This window comes from Tachyglossus aculeatus, chromosome 18, assembly GCF_015852505.1.
Source record: "Tachyglossus aculeatus isolate mTacAcu1 chromosome 18, mTacAcu1.pri, whole genome shotgun sequence".
Taxonomy (NCBI): domain Eukaryota; kingdom Metazoa; phylum Chordata; class Mammalia; order Monotremata; family Tachyglossidae; genus Tachyglossus; species Tachyglossus aculeatus.
Genome location: NC_052083.1, coordinates 6,858,184 through 6,875,662, shown reverse-complemented (window position 1 = coordinate 6,875,662; position 17,479 = coordinate 6,858,184). Strand labels below are relative to the sequence as shown.

At 50.0% G+C, this 17,479-nt stretch overlaps 1 protein-coding gene across 1 annotated transcript in view; it reads right to left on the bottom strand.

Moving 5' to 3' along the window:
• The window catches only part of TG (thyroglobulin), a 163,035-nt gene that overhangs the window by 108,680 nt on the left and 36,876 nt on the right, over nt 1-17,479 (bottom strand). The window contains exons 20-27 of the mRNA XM_038760069.1: nt 16,506-16,662; nt 12,609-12,836; nt 9,804-9,953; nt 8,324-8,494; nt 5,916-6,032; nt 4,287-4,402; nt 3,292-3,400; nt 1,203-1,400 (exon numbers count right to left, since the gene is read on the bottom strand). Coding sequence (XP_038615997.1) covers nt 1,203-1,400; nt 3,292-3,400; nt 4,287-4,402; nt 5,916-6,032; nt 8,324-8,494; nt 9,804-9,953; nt 12,609-12,836; nt 16,506-16,662 — 1,246 coding nt within the window. The remainder of the gene's footprint in view (nt 1-1,202; nt 1,401-3,291; nt 3,401-4,286; nt 4,403-5,915; nt 6,033-8,323; nt 8,495-9,803; nt 9,954-12,608; nt 12,837-16,505; nt 16,663-17,479) is intronic.

Here is a 17,479-nt window from a genome sequence, read left to right as displayed (position 1 = left end):
ATCAAAGAGTCTGGCTCCTCCACGCACACTGTTCACGCTATCTGCTGATTCTCTGAGCAATTAAGTTGTGATTTCATCTCACTGCCTTGGCAGTGGACTTGACTACAGGCTTCAGAGCAGTCCAACTTGGAGTTTTAAGGGTCACAGAGATAGACGGCAGCTCCCCTAAGAAGAGAGCTGTGGAAATCCCATATCCTAAAGCCGGGGGACAACAGGTGAGGCTGTTTGAGACGTACCTGCTGTGGGACTTGCTGAGCGCCTACTGGGTTGAATGCACTAGACTGAGCGCTTGGGAAAGCACAATAAAAACCATGTTCTCTGACCACCGGGACCTTGCTCTCTCCCGAGGAAAGAGAGATGTAGAAAGATTTTTAAAAAGGGGGTCAGTAAGAAGAACAAGAATTAGAAAGGGAGTAGGTTGGCTATACCGGGATGAAAAATCAAAACAAACAGTAATAAAGAATTGAGTGTCCAGTGGAAGAGTCCTATGGTATATGCAGAAGTGCTGAGGTTGGGGATAAACAAATACACAAGTTTGGAGGGAGGATTGTTGGTGGTAACCTGGGTTTCGTAGATTGGGTGGAAGGGAAAATGGTCATTTCAATCTATCTTGATTTATCCCAGTGCTTTGCACAGTGCATGGCACCCGGTAAGCACTGAATGAACACCATTCTACTACTATTAGTTCTCCCTCCTACTTAGACTGTGAACATCATATGGGACAGGGACTGTGTCCAACCTGATTATCTTTTCTCCACCCCAGAACTTACAACAGGGCTTCGCACATAGTAAGCGCTTCACAAATACCATAATAATAATTGTAATAAGAATTACTCTCTTCCCCTGACTAAGCCTTCTTTTCCTCTTCTCCCTCGCCCTTCTGTGTCATCCTGACTTGCTCCCTTTATTCATCCTCCCTCCCAGCCCCACGTTATATACATATCTGCAATTTATTTATATTAATGTCCATCTCCCCCTCTAGACGGTAAGCTTGTTCTGGGTGGGGGATTCGTCTATTGTCATATTGTACTCTCCCAAGCGCTCAGTACAGTACTCTGCACACAGTAAGTGCTCAATAAATACGATTAAATGAATGAATGAGTGAAAGAATAACAAATAGAGAAGCAGCCCAGGGATGGCTATAGTGCTCCCTGGCACTCTTTCTCTGGGCAGCTTCCCGGTTAGACAATGAATGCAGTTACCCCCACGGAGCCGGCTCTGGGAGAGGATGAAGCCATCACAGCAGGGAGTCCGGCCACAGGCCTGGTGGCAGAAGAGGTGGACGTCCGTCAGGTTGGCCCCCGCGGCTGAGAACCCCACCGAGCTGTAGAGCCCCGAGAGGGTGCTCCGGAAATCCGTCCTCTCAAAGGTTTTGCGTCCCGTGGTGGTGAATTCCTGGCCTGGGTTGTGAAAAGGTCGGTGGGGGGGAGGAGGAAGAAGAGGAGGTGCAGGAGGAGGAGGAAGGATAATGAGGAGGAGGAAGAGAAAGAAGAGAAGGAGAAAGAAGAGGATACAGAGGAGAGGGAGGGACAAGTGTAATGAGGAGGAGGAGGGAGAAGAGTAAGAGAAGAAGTCCGTGAAGGGAGGGGAAGGACAGTAATGAAGGAGAGGAGGCGGATGGAGAGAAGAAGATGGGAAGGAGAAGGAGGATGAGGAGAAAAAAAGTGAAGGGGGGATGGAGAGGGAGAGAAGAGGGAGGCTCAAAATGGTACACAGATATCAACAAGCAGAGGCTAGGATCACCTAGAAAGCTTCTGGATCTGCCATAAATCTGAATAGCTGAGGTCAAGTTTCTGTGCCTCCATCTTTCTATCTGTAAGATGGGGGATAATTACCTCCCTTGGAGAGGCCAGGAGGGCCCATTCAACACACCAAATCCCTCTGAGAAAGATGACACCGGCCCTTCACTTTTTAATTTTTTTTCCTATTCATTTTCTGTTCCCTCTGACAGAGTTCTCTATGGAAACAGTGCAGACACCTGCACTCTTCTCGCTCCACCAATCCAAGCTCGGGTCTCAAGTGCTTTTCCGACCTGAGGCTCAGCCAGCTGCCTTCCGGCCTGCTGCGTTGTGTTTCCCAGTACCGGGACAGAGAGGGGATAGCGGTGAGCTCAGGCCAGGAGGCAGAGGGCAGCACCGGAAGAAGTTGGATTCAGCTGTGCCGGAGACGTGGGCTTTCCCTTTCCACCCCAGAGCTTCAGAGCCACTCGGGTTCTCCCCCAGCCCACACACGGGGGCCTGAGGCCACTGCCCTCTCCCCCACATCCTGCCTCTGGCCTGGAACGCCCTCCCTCATACCTGATAGACGGTTACCCTCCCCCATTTCTTAGCCTTATTGAAGGCACATCTCCTCCAGGAGGTCTTCCCTGACAGAGCCCTCTTTTCCATTTTTTCAACTCCCTTTGGCATCTCCCTGACTTGCTCCCTTTATTCACCCCACCTCCCAGCCCCACAGCACTTCTCTACGTATCTGTAATTTATTTATTTATATTAATGTCTGTCCCCACCTTTAGACTGTAAGCTCATTGTGGTCAGGGAATGTGTCTGTTATATTGTACCTTCCCAAACACTTAGTACAGTGCTCTGCACACAGTAAGTGCTCAATAGATACAATTGGCTGACTGAAGCTCTGGATGCTGCGGGGGCCCCTGGGACCCTGCAGGGCCTCGCCTCCCAATCCTCTAATGGGGAGGGGGTCTTCACTTCCCTCTCCCGGCTCATCCCTCCCCCTGGCCCACTGCTCCAAAAGGTAGGATTGGCCAGGGGACTCTGGGCAAATAAGGTTAAAAATATAGGGCTTCCAAGAACGGAAATGCAGAGATGCTAGAGTGACACTCCCTCAACTGACCCATCCATCTTACGTAAAGATGGACCCCAGAAACCCCCACCTTCTTCAGTCCTGGAAGCTCCGATGTTGCTTGAGAAGGGCCTCAGCTCTTTGGACGACCAAGGCTGAGGAGGGGGCCCTTAAGAACAGCAACCCTGGGCCATCCCAGATGGTTGAGAGTGACCCCCGTTAGAGTAGCGAGACTCCTCCCCCAGGCCTCTGCCTCACCAGGAAAACAACGCCCATGGCAGCAGAGGGCATTCCCACTGTTGCTCTGATGGACACTCCTCAAGGGTCAGGAGGAGGCCGGCCAGAAATCCCGCAGGGACCTGCCTCCCCATCACCCCTCATTTCACTTGAAACTGTCCCATTCTGCTTCTCAGGACTGGGCCAGGGTAAGAAACCGTGAGGCCTGAGAGAGGACTGATTTGGGAGGGGAAACACGAAGCTGTTCACGGAACATACCTTTTTTGAGGTACACGGTCACGGCCTCCCTATCGCTGCTACTCACTCGGAGCCGGCAGCTCAGACGCCCAAAGCTGCTGATAGCAGAGTTTCCCAGGATACTTTGCTCCTGGGGGATGAAAGAAATGATGTGTTTGTTCTTGAGGCTTGGATCGAGATGGTCCCTATTCTGGAGCTGAGTTCCACAAATGGCCCAATTTTATTTACACTTACACTTCAATTACATATTTATCTGAACATTGAGTTATTGGTTTAGCTGTTCTGAGCTGATGCGTTCGTACTGCTTCCTGTTTTCTCCTTGTTCTCCTCCCTCCTTTCGCCATCTGTAAACTATTTTTCTCATTGGGTTGTAAACTACCTGAGGGCAGGGGACATAATAATAATGGCATTTATTAAGCGCTTCCTATGTGCAAAGCACTGTTCTAAGCGCTGGGGAGGTTACAAGGTGATCAGGTTGTCCCACAGGGGCTCACAGTCTTCATCCCCATTTTACAGATGCGGTGACTGGGGCACAGAGAAGTTAAGTGACTTGCCCAAAGTCACACAGCTGACAATTGGCAGAGCCGGGAGTTGAACCCATGACCTCTGACTCCAAAGCCCGGGCTCTTTCCACTGAGCCAGGCTGCTTCTCTGACAAGACATGGGTCTTGCTTTTGTTGGACCAGTTACTTAACCAATAAACGGTACTTCTTGAGCACTCACTGTGTGCAAAACACTGCACAAAGTACTTGGTAGAGTATAATAAACTTGGCAGACTCAATCCTTGCCTCCAAGGAGCATCCAGTCTCGAGGAATCTTTTCAACTGCTTAGTACAGTGCCTAGCACTTAGTAGGTACTCAATAAATACTGAAGGACTAACTGTGCCCACGGAACAATTTCAAAGCAGCCTAATTTCTTTACTCAGCCTAATGTCTACCGACTCCGAGAATGCCAAGGGTCACCGGTTAAGTGCTACTGTGGTCCAAAACCAGATACACTCGGGGCCCTGACCAACCTGCTCAGTAGCCAGGCAATCGAAGTTGTCATCGGAACCAGCGTAGAGATCACAGCGGACCTGGGAGTGCTCGGGTACCAAGGCCACGAACCCGCACTTCTCATCAGCTGCACAGTCTGAAAAAACACCCCAACATCTAGTTGGCTATCCTCCTTAAACAGCTGAGGCCCGGCCCGCAGTGAATTTGATCCATTGTTCTTCACTAAGCTTGGGCAGAGACATCAAAGGTAATTCCCTCCTCCAAGTCGGAGAGGGTCGGGGGGAGCCCTTTTGGAGGTGAACATGCCAAGCATGAGCTGAGGTCTGTTAAAGATGGTGATGAAATATTTGGGGTGTTGAGAGCAGTTGGTGGAAGACACTCCTTTCAGCCTCGGGGTCCATGGCGGAGAGGAAGGGTGGCAGGGACACCTTTCCCCAGCCCCAGAAGGAGGCTGGCAGAAGACCTCCTTGAATGTCTGAGGATTCCCTAACCCCTAAAAATTCCCTGATGATGTTCAGAGAACATTAAGTGCTGCTGGCAACATCCAGGAAGAATCCTAAGACCTGGGACCTTTACAGTGGAGTTGCGTGGAGTCCCAAAGAAACATCTCCTCAATTCAGCACGGCATCTCCTCTCTGAGGAGAGAGGCGAGCGTTCAGCTGGGCAGGTGCAATCAATCGTATTTATTGAGCGCTTACTGTGTGCAGAGCACTGTACTAAGCGCTTAGGGGCAGACTTGGCCAGAAGGGTAGCCCAGAAGGCTTTCTATGCAGCGGGCACCCCCGCATTAGTGTTGGGGAGGTCCCTCCCATGCCAGCCCCACTGTGTCCCTCTGTGCCAGCCGGCCTGTGGTTGACCTCTGCTCCTGTGGTTAAGTTGCCATGGACCCACACCGCCAGGGACCGTCAGCTTCAGACCTCCGTGTTCAGTATAATCCAGCCCTCCTGAGACCCTTCAGCCAGCTCCCTCCAGGGTGCGGGATGACCCCCGGGCTCCTAGACAAGAACCCTGAACCTTGTCCCGGGGCAGCCCCCCGGGGTCTGTCCCTGCATCATCCTGAACAGACTCCAACTCTTCCGGGGGTCCAGCCCAGCTGCTCCCATGCCGGGCAGCTCAGCTGCAAGCCACCCAGTGGTCCTCCTCACCACATCCCCGAAAACATTCAGCTATTTATGGGATTGCCTTGATGGCTTCCTTGAAAAGCTAACCATCCTGCTAGGGCAGCTGGGATGCAGACCACATCCGGCCTCCCAACCACCAGATTGCATTTCCACTCTGCCCTGAGTCGGACGGTAGGGTATCCTAGTGGAGAGAGCTCTGGATTGGGAAGCGGGAGAACCTCCCTGCCTAGTCTCTGCTCCCAAAGTGGCCTGATGCATCACCCTGGGCAAGTCACTTGACCTCTCTGGGCCTCCATTTCCTCATCTGTATCATGGGGGTAAAATCCCTGCTCTCTCTCCTTCTTAGAGTGGGAGACCCAAGTGGAACAGGGACTGTGCCCAGTCTGATTCTCTGGTATCTAGCAGAGCACTATGCCTTCTGTGCTTGGCATGTAGGAAGTGCTGAATAAATACCACATTAATGAACTGGGGAGCACTTCTTCCTTCAAGGTCTCCCTCTGGCCCCTTTATGGCAGAACCTTCCTTTACCTGCTATGCACTGAAACGGTGGGGATTCCACAGTGACGCTTTGAGAGCGGAGAATCACTGCGTCTTCTGAGCCAATGATCAATTTGGACCCGGGGACGTTCTCAAATTTCCGCAGCACTAAAAGCAAGGAAGCACCGTTTAACTTGGGAAGAGGATGTGTATGCAAAGGTAGTTTTATAGCTGCAAGGGATTTTTCATGATTATTTTTAAATCGCTCATCAGTTGGGAAATCAGTGGAGCAGTTGCACAGAGAGTTGGGCCATTATTAGAATGCTGAAGGAATATGGGAAAGAGGTTGGTTTTGAGTCTCCCAGGTATTCATAACTGGAATCTCCCCAGAAGAGTGTGAATAGCAATGAAAGCAGCACTAGCTTTTCATAATAACGGCTCAGGCCTGGGAGTCTGAAGGAGGGACCTGGGTTCTAATCCCGGCTCCATCACTTGTCTGCTGTGTGACCTTGGGCAAATCACTTAACTTCTCTGTACCTTAGTTAGTTCATCGGTAAAATAGGGATTAAGGCTGCAAGCTCCATGTAGGACATGGACTGTGTCCAATCTGATACCTTTGGATCTAGTCCAGTGCTCAGAACAGTCCTCAGCACATAGTAAGCACTTAACAAATGCCATAAAAAAGAGTTTCTTAACAGGAAATACCAATTTATGGCCTGGATTCTGTTGCTATCATTATTGTTAAGCCCTGCTGTGGTCCAGTGAAAACAGTACAGCTCTGGACAGCTGGAGACCTGGGTTCTAGTCCCGGTCTGCCCACAAACAGCCAAAAAACAGGTGGCTCATGTGGGCAGGGGAGACCACAGCGGTTACCGAGGTAACCGCCTTCCGGATCACAGCACCACGGCCCAGCATTGGCACCAGTCTGCCGTCACTTTGGCCATCCTTTTCAAACACTGCGTCCCTGCTCGCCTACTAGTTCATTGCCCTCTGGGTCTCAAAGGGGACATGAAGGGCAGGGACAAGAGAGTGCAGAGAGAGGCACTACCCAAATCAATAGCACTAGAACCAATTTCTCTCTGCAAGGTCTTGGTCCTGAAGCCTCAGGGCTGAGACTCCCACTGGGAGACCCCATCACTTAGAAGAGATGCATATTATTACAGTCCATTATTGCCAGCCAGCTAGTGGGCCAGGATTGACAGGAAAACTGGATAATTGCTGCCACAGCTGGGCAGTTGGCAGGGGCTCGGAAGCAACGTGGCGGGAGCCAACTACGTGGCCAGCCAACCCCACTGCACAGCTCCCTCTGACAGGGGCAGCAAAAAGCTTCGTAGACCCTCTTACAGGACAAGGAGGATGAGGTGGGAGGAGGATGAGGAGGGAGGATGGAGGAGGGTGAGGAGGGAGGCCAGAGGAAGATGAAGAGGGAGGGTGGAAGAGGGAGGAGGGAGGAGAGATGGGAGAAGGGACAGGAGTGAGGAGAGAGAGGAGGGAAAAAGACCAAAGCATCTCTGGTCCCAGAGCCTGAGATTTCTACCTAGTGAAAGGATACCCCTTCAAGTTGACTGGCTTTTGGACTAGAATCAGGCCATCTTACAGGTCCTGCAGGCCCCTACTAATATCTTCACACACAAGTGCCATAAGACTCAGGCAGCTGGGGATGTGAGTAGAGTGTATATGGGGAATGGTGGCTGAAGAGACCCACAGGTTACCCCCGCCACCACCCTGCAAATAGCATCGTGGCGATGGCGAGCAGGGGTAGAACTGGCTTTGGATGAGCAGATGGGGAAAGGGAGCTGGGGAGGGGAACCACATTAGGAAGGCTCTCAGGGCTGACTCTGGGGTGAAATGTAGCTGGGAGAAGCAGATTTGAGCCACAAAGTGGGTATTCAGGAGTCTCTGCCTCTGGACTTCAAGAGAGCTGTAAACAGGCCAGGATCATCTTGGACAACCTGGCAGAGTTGCCCAATGCAAGCTTAGATTTACCAGGGAGCCCAGATACAGGGGCCTACTCCCCAGGGGGTGAGATGGGCACCGGCCCCGACAGCCGTGTGGGCTGGACTCCAGCCTTGCCTGCCTCAGTTGTCTAACCAGACCCGGGTGTTTCCAGCCAGGGACAAAAAGGACAAAATGTTCACTTCTGGGAGTCTGCTTCTCCCAAACCCCCATTCTGCCCATATTCTCCACTTTTTCCAACCCCACCCTCCAAATGAAAAGATATTGCCCATATGCCCAGGCACCCTGGCAATTAAGAATCCATACAGCCAAGGGTGCTGGGCGCCTGGAGGATGACAGGGAGGGAGGACAGGGTCAAGGCTGTTGCCGTGAGTCCTTTAAGAGTTGGCTACATCGGGAGCCAGTGTCCAGGCCCCTCCTGCAGCCACATAAGCAGGGGAAATAGTCTTCCCGCGACATTCCTCAACTCTGCTTTACCCGTCTCCCTTCTGAGGGGTCCATACCTAGGCACTGGGCCTCCGTCACCACACCCGGCGTCACTGTCCAGCCCAGTGTCCTGCCCAGATGGTCCACGCAGAAAGACCACGGCCGGCCGGCCTGTTCTTGCCGAGGGCTGTATTGGCCATCGCCGTCACACTGGAAGCCCTGTTGGTTCTTCTGACAATCGGTGACACCTGGCCGGAGTGGACAAAGCAGGAAGAGGGAGCCTCTCTCTCTCCCCACACCCACATGGCCTTAGTCTTGGAGACCCGTGGGCGCTCACTACAGTTCCCTGCCCACGGGAGGTGCTCACTATATGTCAGTCAATAGTATTTACTGAGCACCTACTGTGTGCGGAGCACTGTACTAGCTCACTGGGGAGCAGGAAATGTGCCTACTTATTGTACTGAATTCTCCTGAGCGCTTAGTACAGTGCTCTGCATTCATTCATTCATTCAATCGTATTTATTGAGCGCATACTGTGTGCAGAGCACTGTGCTAAGCACTTGGGAAGTACAATTTGGCAATGTATAGAGACGGTCCCTACCCAACAGTGGGCTCACAGTCTAGAAGGGGGAGACAGAGAACAAAACATATTAACAAAATAAAATAAATAGAATAAATATGTACAAATAAAATAAATAAATAGTGCTTTGCACATAGTAAGTGCTTAACAAATGCCATTATTATTATTATTATTATCATAGAGTAATAAATACGTACAAACATATATACAGGTGCTGTGGGGAGGGGAAGGAGGTAAGGTGGGGGGGATGGAGGGGGGGGGAGGGGGAGAGGAAGGAGTGGGCTCAGTCTGGGAAGGCCTCCTGGAGGAGGCCGATAAATACAGCACACAGCACATGGCCGATAAATATGATTACCTGACTGTATTAAGCACCTGGGAGAGTACAGTACAACAATATAATAGACACATTCCCTGCCCACAACGAGCTTACAGTCTAGTGGGGGAGACAGCCATTAATAGAGATAAATGAAATTACAGATACGGAAATAAGTGGTGTGGGGCTGGGAAGGGGAAAGAATAAAGGGAGAAAGTCAAGGAGATGCAGAAGGGAGAAGAGGGAAGGAGGGCTTAGTCAGGGAAGACCTCTTGGAGGAGATGTGCCTATACAATAAGTCTTTGAAGGAGGGGAGAGTAATCGTCTGTCGGATATGATGATGGTATTTGTTAAGCTCTTATTATGTGCCAAGCACTGTTCTAAGCACTGGGGTAGATACAAAGTAATCGGGTTGTCCTATGTGGGGCTCACAGTCTTAATCCCCATTTTACAGGTAAGCAAACTGAGGCACAGGGAAGTTAAATGACTTGCCCATGGTCACACAGCAGACAAGCAGCAGAGTCGGCATTAGAACCCATGCCCTCTGACTCCCAAGCCCGTGCCCTTTCTACTGAGCCACGGATATGAAGACTTGTGATTGAATGGTGAGGTTTCCGGGGAATGGTGTGGAAGCCCATCCTTGGAACTAACTCCCGGAACTTACAGTGAGTTCTCCTGAAGGCTCCCACCGAAACGGTCGTTTTGCCGTTGGGACATTGGACACAGGCGCTGCTGCCTGCCTGCTCTTGGTAAAATCCTGTTGGGCAGGGAATGCAGTCTTCCTCCTGAGAATAGCTTCCTGCAGGACAAACAACTGCAAGGAGAAACAGCAATTAGGATGGCTTTGAAGCCCACGGAAACCAAGAGGCAGCTGGGGATGTTGACAGCGATCTTTTCTCGGGCCCTGGCACTGCACGCGACCACATCCCGTCCCCTATGGGATTCAGGGTACCATTTAATTGTTACCGCCTGGAAATGGACTCTTCGGTCTAACCAAATCCCTCTTACTATTATTTATGGTATTTGTTAATGGTATTTGTTAAGCACTTAGTGCTGATAATAATACCTAAGTTTCTACTGGGTGCTTTTATTGCCTAAGCACTTTAATTAGTTATTTTCCTTTACTCTCCACAACAGTCCTACGATGCAAGGTTCAGGTATCATTACTGAGAAGCAGTGTGGCTTAGTGGAAAGAGCACAGGCTTTGGAGTCAGAGGTCATGGGTTCTAATCCCACCTCTGCCACTGGTCAGCTGTGTGACTTTGGGCAAGGCACTTAACTTCTCTGGGCCTCAGTTACCTCATCTGTAAAATGGGGATGAAGACTGTGAGCCCCATGTGGGACAACTTGATTACCTTGTATCTTCCCCAGTGCTTAGAACAGTGCTCGGCACATAGTAAGTGCTTAATAAATACCTACATTATTATTATTATCCACATTTTACAGCTGGGGAAACTGAGGCATGGGGAGGCCACCCAGTAGACAGGTGGCAGATCCAGGACTGGAACCAGGGCCATAGCTCTCCAGCTATGCCACACTGCACTTCGAGACACTAGTTATGTGCTAACGTATGAACCTGTCCACTTCTCCTTTTATCCTCTTATCTTTTTTTTAATGGCATTTGTTAAGTGCTCACTATACCAAGCCTGTGGTAGATTCGAGATAATCAGGTTGGATAAAGTCCCTTTTCCACATAGGGCTTACGGTCTTAATTCCTGTTTTAAAGATGAGGTAACCAAGGCTCAGAGAAGTTAAGTGACTTGCCCAAGCTCACACAGCAGATAAGTGGTAGAGCTGGGATTAGAACCCAGGTCCTCTAACTCCTAGTTCCATGCTTTTTCCATTAGGCCACATAATTGGGTAAATTATTTCAGTGTCGGTCTCTCCAGATAGACTGTAAGTTCCCAACAACTCCGTTATTCTCTTCCAAGTGCTGAGACCCTTAGTACATCTATTTGTATCTATCCCGGCGCTTAGAACAGTGCTAGACGCACAGTAAGGGCTTAACAAATCCCATTATTATTACAGAGTACTGATTAATTGATAAAAATTATTCAACCTTCCCTGTGATTTTGAATCCATATCGCCTTTCTCCTAGTCACTATTATCTCCCTTGGCAGGGATGGTTTTGTGTTAGGTTTTCACTGAATTTCCATGGGCTGTTGTTGGGAAGGTGGAAAGGTGAATGTGAAACCCTTAGCTGTGAATGTGAATTCAGAGGGTGAGCGTTTTGCTGTATGGGCCGGAGCATTCATTAAAGTGCTCCATACATAGCAGACAATAAATACTACTTATTGATTGGAAAGAAAAGGCATTGTTTCTGGGAAAACATCTACCAGGTGGTTATCATTATTGTCATTATTAATAATTGTGGTACTTGTTAAGCACTTACTATGTGCCAGGCACTTTACTAAGTGTGCTGGGGTCATTACAAGCAAATCAGGTTGGACACAGTCCCTGTCATCATCATCATCAATCGTATTTATTGAGCGCTTACTGTGTGCAGAGCACTGTACTAAGCGCTTGGGAAGTACAAGTTGGCAGCATATAGAGACAGTCCCTATCCAACAGTGGGCTCACAGTCTTGGGACTCACAGTCTTAATCCCCCTTTTACAGATGAGGTAACTGAGGCACGAAAAGTTAAGCGACTTGCCCCAGGTAACACAGCAGATCAGTGGCAGAAGTGGGATTAGAACCCAGGTCCTCTGACTCCCAAGCCTATTTTCTATCCACTAGGCCATGCTGCTCCTTCTGGATTGTCAAGGCTTGCTCAATTTGGAAAAACCCATTTAGACTGAGGAGCACGGTCTAGGGGAAAGGGCACAAGCCTGGGATTCAGAAGACCTGGGTTCTAATGTCGGCTCCTCCAGTGCCTACTGAATGACCTTCTGCACATAGTAAGCGCTCAATAAATATGATTGATGATGATGATGACCTTAAGAAAATCACTTAACTTCTCTGGGTCTCAGTTACCTTATCTGCAAAATGGGAATTCAATACCTGTTCTCCTTCCTTCTTAGACTGTGAGTCCTGTGTGGGAAAGGGAACTGTGTCTGACCTGATGATTTTCTATCTTCCCCAGCACTTAGAACAGTGCTTTTGTTTTATTCTATTGGTTAAGCGCTAACTCTGGGCCAAGCACCGTTCTAGGCACGAAGCTTGATGCACAGTAAGCGCTTAACAGATACCACGGTTATGGAGTTTTTTTGAGCCGGGAGAACATGCTCGGTTCTGGAGATGCTTCGGAGAGGCCAACCTGTTTGGTTTTGGAGAGGTTTGAATGTGGCGGGGCAGGGAGGGGGAAAGGGGAGGACCTGCTTGGTTCTGGAGATGTTTTGGGGGGCGGACCTTCTTCTTCCGGAGATGCTTTTTGGTGTTGGAAATGTGTTTTCTGCCTTTGCGATTTCTCTCTCCAACGCCCTCCCCACTAACACCGGCCGCGAAGGACAAGATCGAAAGCTGATGTACCGCAACCCGGGGACTCCAGGCCGGTCCGGTCGGGAGCCGAGGTCCTCACGAAGCCCCTCCGGCAGCCCAGCTGCACGCTCGGGGCAGTGTCCGGGCCCCCGCCTCTTTGGGGGAAGCGCACGGTGGTGTCTGCCGGGAATGCCTTGGAATCCAGGAGGAGGAGGAAGTTTCCGCTCTCAATCAGGGCCACAAAACGCCCCATGAAGTTCTGGCCAAGAAGAGCGTTCTCTGCAAGAAAATTCCAGGAAATGGACTTACCCCTCTTGCCACCGGTCAGCGACTCCTAAGAAGTAGAAGCCCAATCAGTTCAGACTCAGGGAGGCAGTGCGGCCCAGGGGAAAGAGCCCAGTTCCGCGAGGCAGGAGACTCGGGTTCAAGTCCCTCCTCAGCCGTTGACTGTGGGTAAATCACTTAACATTCATTCATTCAATCGTATTTATTGAGCGCTTACTCTGTGTAGAGCACTGTACTAAGCACTTGGGAAGTACAAGTTGGCAACATATATCTGGGCCACAGTTACCTCATCTGTTGAAAGGGGATCCCTGCTCTCCCTCCCTCATACACTGTGAGACAAGGTGGGATGGGGACAGTGTACATTCTGAGAAATCTCTACCCCAGTGCTTAGCACATAGTAAGCACTGAATAAATACCACTGTGATTATTTAGAGTGAGTTGAAATCACGCGCAAGAGTTCCAAGACAGGATCAGTAGCACACGCTTGCCAATTTCAGATGAGGAGTCAGGTTTTCCTAGGACAGTGTGGTAAGCCCTGGGGCTTGGAAGCCATTTTTTTTAGTGGTATTTATTAAGCGCTTACTCTGTGCACTGAACTAAGCACTGGGGTAGATACAAACTAATCAGATTGGACACAGTCCCTGTCCCACATGAGGCTCACAGTCCGAATCCTCATTTTACAGATGAGACACAGAGAAGTGAAGTGACTTGTCCAAGGGCTCCCGACAGACAAGTGGCAGAGCCGGGATTAGAACTCAGGTCCTTCGACTCCAAGGCCCAGGCTCTTCCCACTAGGCCACGCTGCTTCTCATTTTGCTGGACAAAGAGGGCCCGGTAGTTAGTTCGAGGAGGGCTCTCTCTGTCAGCAGCCTGAGGCAGTCCGGCCCAAAGGCGTGGTCTTGCTCACGTCTGCGTGGCTCAGTGGAAAGAGCCCGGGCTTTGGAGTCAGAGGCCACGGGTTCAAATTCCGGCTCCGCCACTTGTCAGCTGTGTGACTTTGGACAAGTCACTTCAGTTCTCTGGGCCTCAGTTACCTCGTCTGTAAAATGGGGATGAAGACTGGGAGCCCCCCGTGGGACAACCTGATCACGTTGTAAGCTCCCCAGTGCTTAGAACAGTGCTTTGCACATAGTAAGCACTTAATAAATGCCATCATTATTATTATTATTAGGACGCAGCAGAGCTGCCTGGGACCCAGCATCTTGGGAATGCCTGAGTCGGACAGATTCTGGGATCCAAGAAACCGCCTATTCCTTCCTGAGAGGTTTAGCAAGAGCGCAAACGTGAGTTGCCGGAGGAGTTGGCCTAGTGGATAGCAAACAGGCCTGGCAGTCAGAAGGACCTGGGTTCTATTCCCGGCTCCACCACTTGTTTGCTGTGTGACCTGGGGCAAGTCACTTCACTTCTCTATGCCTCAGTTCTCTCATCTGTAAAATGGGAATTAAAAAATGACTCTGAGCCCCATGCGGGACTGAGACTGTGTCCAACCTGACAACCTTGTATCCACCCCAGCACTTAGTAATAATAATAATAATGATGATGATATTTGTTAATAATAATAATGATGATGGCATTTATTAAGCGTTTACTATGTGCAAAGCACTGTTCTAAGCGCTGGGGAGGTTACAAGGTGATCAGGTTGTCCCACGGGGGGCTCACAGTTTTAATCCCCATTTTACAGATGAGGTAACTGAGGCCCAGAGAAGTTGACTTGCCCAAAGTCAATCAATCAATCAATCAACCGTATTTATTGAGCACTTACTGTGTGCAGAGCACTTGGGAAGTACAAGCTGGCAACATATAGAGACAGTCCTCACCCAACAGTGGGCTCCCAGTATAGAAGGGGGGAGACAGAGAACAAAACCAAACACATTAACAAAATAAAATGTCACACAGCTGACAGTTGGCAAAGTCAGGATTTGAATCCATGACCTCTGACTCCAAAGCCCGTGCTCTTTCCACTAAGCCACGCTGCTTGTAGTACAGTGCCTGGTATATAGTAAGCACTTAACAAATACCATTAATAAAAAAGGATCCCTGGGCGTGCGTGCGGTCTGCACCCCCTTTCCTTTGAGTGGCAGTGGATTATTGGGGAGGGTGAGGGAGGAACCAATCAATCAATCAATCAATCAATCGTATTTATTGAGCGCTTACTATGTGCAGAGCACTGTACTAAGCGCTTGGGAAGTACAAATTTGCAACATGTAGAGACAGTCCCTACCCAACAGTCGGCTCATAGTCTAAAAGGGGGAGACAGAGAACAAAACCAAACATACTAACAAAATAAAATAAATAGAATAGATATGTACAAACAAAATAAATAAATAAATAAATAGAGTTCTTTCTGCCTCTACATGTAAGGCCAAAAAGCCTTTCCCAAGAGCATGTTCAGAAAGCGGATCTCACCTCCCAGAGAAGTAGAGGGATTGTAAGCTCCGTGAAGGCAGGGATCATGTTAACCAACTCTACTGGACTTTCTCAAGCCCCGAGTAGCTGCTCCGCACAGAGCGGGTACTCAATAAATACATTGATTGATGCACTTTAGAGCGTGTCACAGTGCTGGAGACCCATCTGGGCATGGGCGACACAGGCCAGTGGCCATTTGGAGGGAGTCGTTGTGGGTTGGCATGGAGGACCAGTCTGAGATCTGGTCACCTCTGGAACCAGGAACTAGGTTTAAAGCAGAACGGGGCCATACCTCTTCCTGGATTGCGAGATTAACCTCTGATTAGTACCGGGTTACCTTCCTGTTTCTGGAGAACTCAGCTAGAAGTGCATCGCTGCTGATGGTTCCTCCTTTCTTCCTTCCTCCCTTAATAATAATAATAATGATGGCATTTATTAAGCGCTTACTATGTGCAAAGCACTGTTCTAAGCGCTGGGGAGGTTACAAGGTGATCAGGTTGTCCCACGTGGGGCTCACAGTCTCAATCCCCATTTTACAGATGAGGGAACTGAGGCCCGGAGAAGTGAAGCGACTTGCCCAAAGTCACACGGCTGACAATTGGCGGTGCCGGGGTTTGAACCCATGACCTCTGACTCCAAAGCCTGTGCTCTTCTCCACTGAGCCACGCTGCTTCTCTTGGTGTCCACCGTCCCAAGGAAAGGGGAGGCAGCGAGGCCCAGTGGTAAGAGCACTGGTCTGGGACTCCGGAGATCCAGGTTCTAACCCCAGCTCCGCTGGGTGACCCTGGCCAAGTCACTTACCCTATCTGGGCCTGTGGAAAGGGGAGGCAGCGAGGCCCAGTGGTAAGAGCACTGGTCTGGGACTCCGGAGATCCAGGTTCTAATCCCAGCTCTGCTGGGTGACCCTGGCCAAGTCACTTACCCTCTCTGGCCCTGTTTCCTCATCTGTACGATTGAATGAATGAATGAATCTGTAGAGATGATTTCTTCCTCTCGTGACCCCTAGATTGTGAACCCCATGCAGGAGAGGGATGGGGTCTGATCTGATTCTCTTTTCATTCAATCGTACTTACTGAGCGCTTACTGTGTGCAGAGCACTGTACTGAGCGCTAATTCTCTTGTAGCTTCCCCAGCGTTTAACGCAGAACTTGGCACCTCATAAGCGCTTACTCGTTATCGAGTGTGAAAGGCCTACACCTGTCTGATGGTCTAACCGCAGAAGCAAGCCAGAAGAGTCCCCCCGCGGACGCCACGCACCGATGTCATGCAGATAAGGAAGGGAGGCTGCTGGGATGGAGGCCAGAGGGGCCACCCAAGTGAGGTTCACGCCCAAGCGCTCGGCGGTCAGACACTCCACCCGCACCGTGGACTCATCGCAGACAGGAAACGACACTGGACTCCTCAGACCATCCACCTAAAACGAGACAAAAGCATTGAACACCCCCGGGGCTTCACTCCTTTCCCCTTCTCAGACTTGGGTTTCAGGCTTTGATGATGATGATGGTATTTGTTCAGTGCTTAGTATGTGCCAGGTACCGTACTGCAGCGTGGCTCAGTGGAAAGAGCCCGGGCTTTGGAGTCAGAGGTCGTGGGTTCAAATCCCGGCTCTGCCAATTGTCAGCTGGGTGACTTTGGGCGAGTCACTTAACTCCTCTGTGCCTCAGTTACCTCATCTGTAAAATGGGGATTAAGACTGCGAGCCCCCGGTGGGACAACCTGATCACCTTGTAACCTCCCCAGAGCATAGAACAGTGCTTTGCACTTGGTAAGCGTTTAATAAATGCCATAATTATTACTATTATTATTATTACTAAGCACTGGGTTGGATACAAACAAATCGGGTTGGACGCAGTCCCTGTCCCACACGGGGCTCACAGTCTCAATCCCCATTTTACAGATGAGGTACCTGAGGCACAGAGAAGTGAAGTGACTTGCCCAAGGTCACATAGCAGACAAGTGGCAAAGCTGGGATTCGAACCCATGACCTTCTGACTCTCAGGCCTGTGCTCTATCTACTAATCCATGCTGATTCTCTGCTTTGCCACTGATTAGTGCCCTGTCCTCATTTTCTAGGTGAGAATACACAGAATAATATCTACCCCAGCGCTTAGTACAGAGCCTGCCACACAGTGAGCACTTAAATACCATAAAAAATGGTATTTATTGAGAGCTTACTATGTGCAGAGCAGTGTACTAAGCACTTGTGAGCTATCTTAGGGATGCACGTTTCT